Source organism: Cynoglossus semilaevis, unplaced genomic scaffold (genome assembly GCF_000523025.1).
Source record: "Cynoglossus semilaevis isolate Cse_v1.0 unplaced genomic scaffold, Cse_v1.0 C19088904, whole genome shotgun sequence".
NCBI classification, from domain to species: Eukaryota; Metazoa; Chordata; class Actinopteri; order Pleuronectiformes; family Cynoglossidae; genus Cynoglossus; species Cynoglossus semilaevis.
In genome coordinates, this window is record NW_007587092.1 from 1 (window position 1) to 915 (window position 915).

Consider the following 915-nt stretch of genomic DNA (forward strand, 5'->3'; position numbering starts at 1 on the left):
ACTCGTTACTAAGTCGTCGAACCGCGGCCTCCCGCTTCAGTCCTCGGTGTCGGAGCTGTCCGCTGGCTCCGTGTTGTGAGTCAGCATGTAGTTGTCCATGTCGATGGAGGGGCAGTTGTGGATGGAGTAACGCAGTCGTTCGGCCAGAATGGCCTGACTGCTGTAGGGGGGGAGGCGGAGGAGGAAGAAGCAGGTCTGAGCAGTAGGCAGGCCGTTCACAGGCTGGGGGGGAGGATTTTTATTCATTATTATTATTTATTTTAAACTGTAACAAATACAGATTCAAAGGGAAAAAATGTGTTCAAATGCTCACCCTGTCCACCTTGATGATCTGAAACTTCTGTGTGATGTCAGCAGGGTTGGTAGGCAACCTGGACCTGCCGGAGACGAAGCGGAGAAAGAGCACCCGCTCCTCATTGGTGAACTCCTCCAGGCTCTGCCACAACCAGCCAATCAGCTGATGGCTCTCTGTGATGTCACGGTAACGCACCAGCTTCTTCAGCATCTCAACAGAGACCTCGGGCAGACCACAGACCAGCTGTTCCAGCTGCTGTGCCGTCAGCAGGGAGAGGAGGGGCACGGGGATGATGGTGCACATGCCGTCTCTGACCGCAGCCACCTGGACACAACATCAGCTTTGATTTGTTCTCCGCCCAGATTAAAGAAAAACACGGCTCCGGAGTAAACACTAATGGAAACTGGGGGGTCAGTACTGACACAATGTCTGTGTTCAAAGCCCAGAGAAGTTACAGCACACAGCTGTTGTCATACTGTGTATCTGTACGGGCTGAGGGGTCAGAGTTTTTTTTCATCCTCACCCAGATCAAGAACAGAGGTCATGGAATTACAGCAGAGATGGTAAAGTCTCTGTCTCTGTGGATGTATTTATGTAAGTTATTTGACCCTTTTACATTT

General features: G+C 51.1%; 1 protein-coding gene across 1 annotated transcript; it reads right to left on the reverse strand.

The window, feature by feature from the left end:
- Positions 1 to 6: 6 nt before the first annotated feature.
- LOC103399302 (probable E3 ubiquitin-protein ligase HERC1) lies at positions 7 to 860 on the reverse strand. The gene is made up of 2 exons (XM_008338004.3): positions 314 to 860; positions 7 to 222 (listed from the first exon to the last, which is right to left on the reverse strand). The coding sequence occupies exons 1-2, from the start codon at positions 596 to 598 to the stop codon at positions 37 to 39; spliced, it is 471 nt and encodes a 156-aa protein (XP_008336226.1). The 5' UTR covers positions 599 to 860; the 3' UTR covers positions 7 to 36.
- Positions 861 to 915: the final 55 nt, after the last annotated feature.

What these genes read in the sequence shown, in the direction of transcription:
- LOC103399302 (XM_008338004.3), bottom strand. Translation starts at nt 598, where the DNA reads ATGTGCACCATCATCCCCGTGCCCCTCCTCTCCCTGCTGACGGCACAG. An exon ending in AGATCATCAAGGTGGACAGG is followed by an intron (nt 223 to 313) that starts GTGAGCATTTGA and finishes CCTCCCCCCCAG; the next exon opens with CCTGTGAACGGCCTGCCTAC.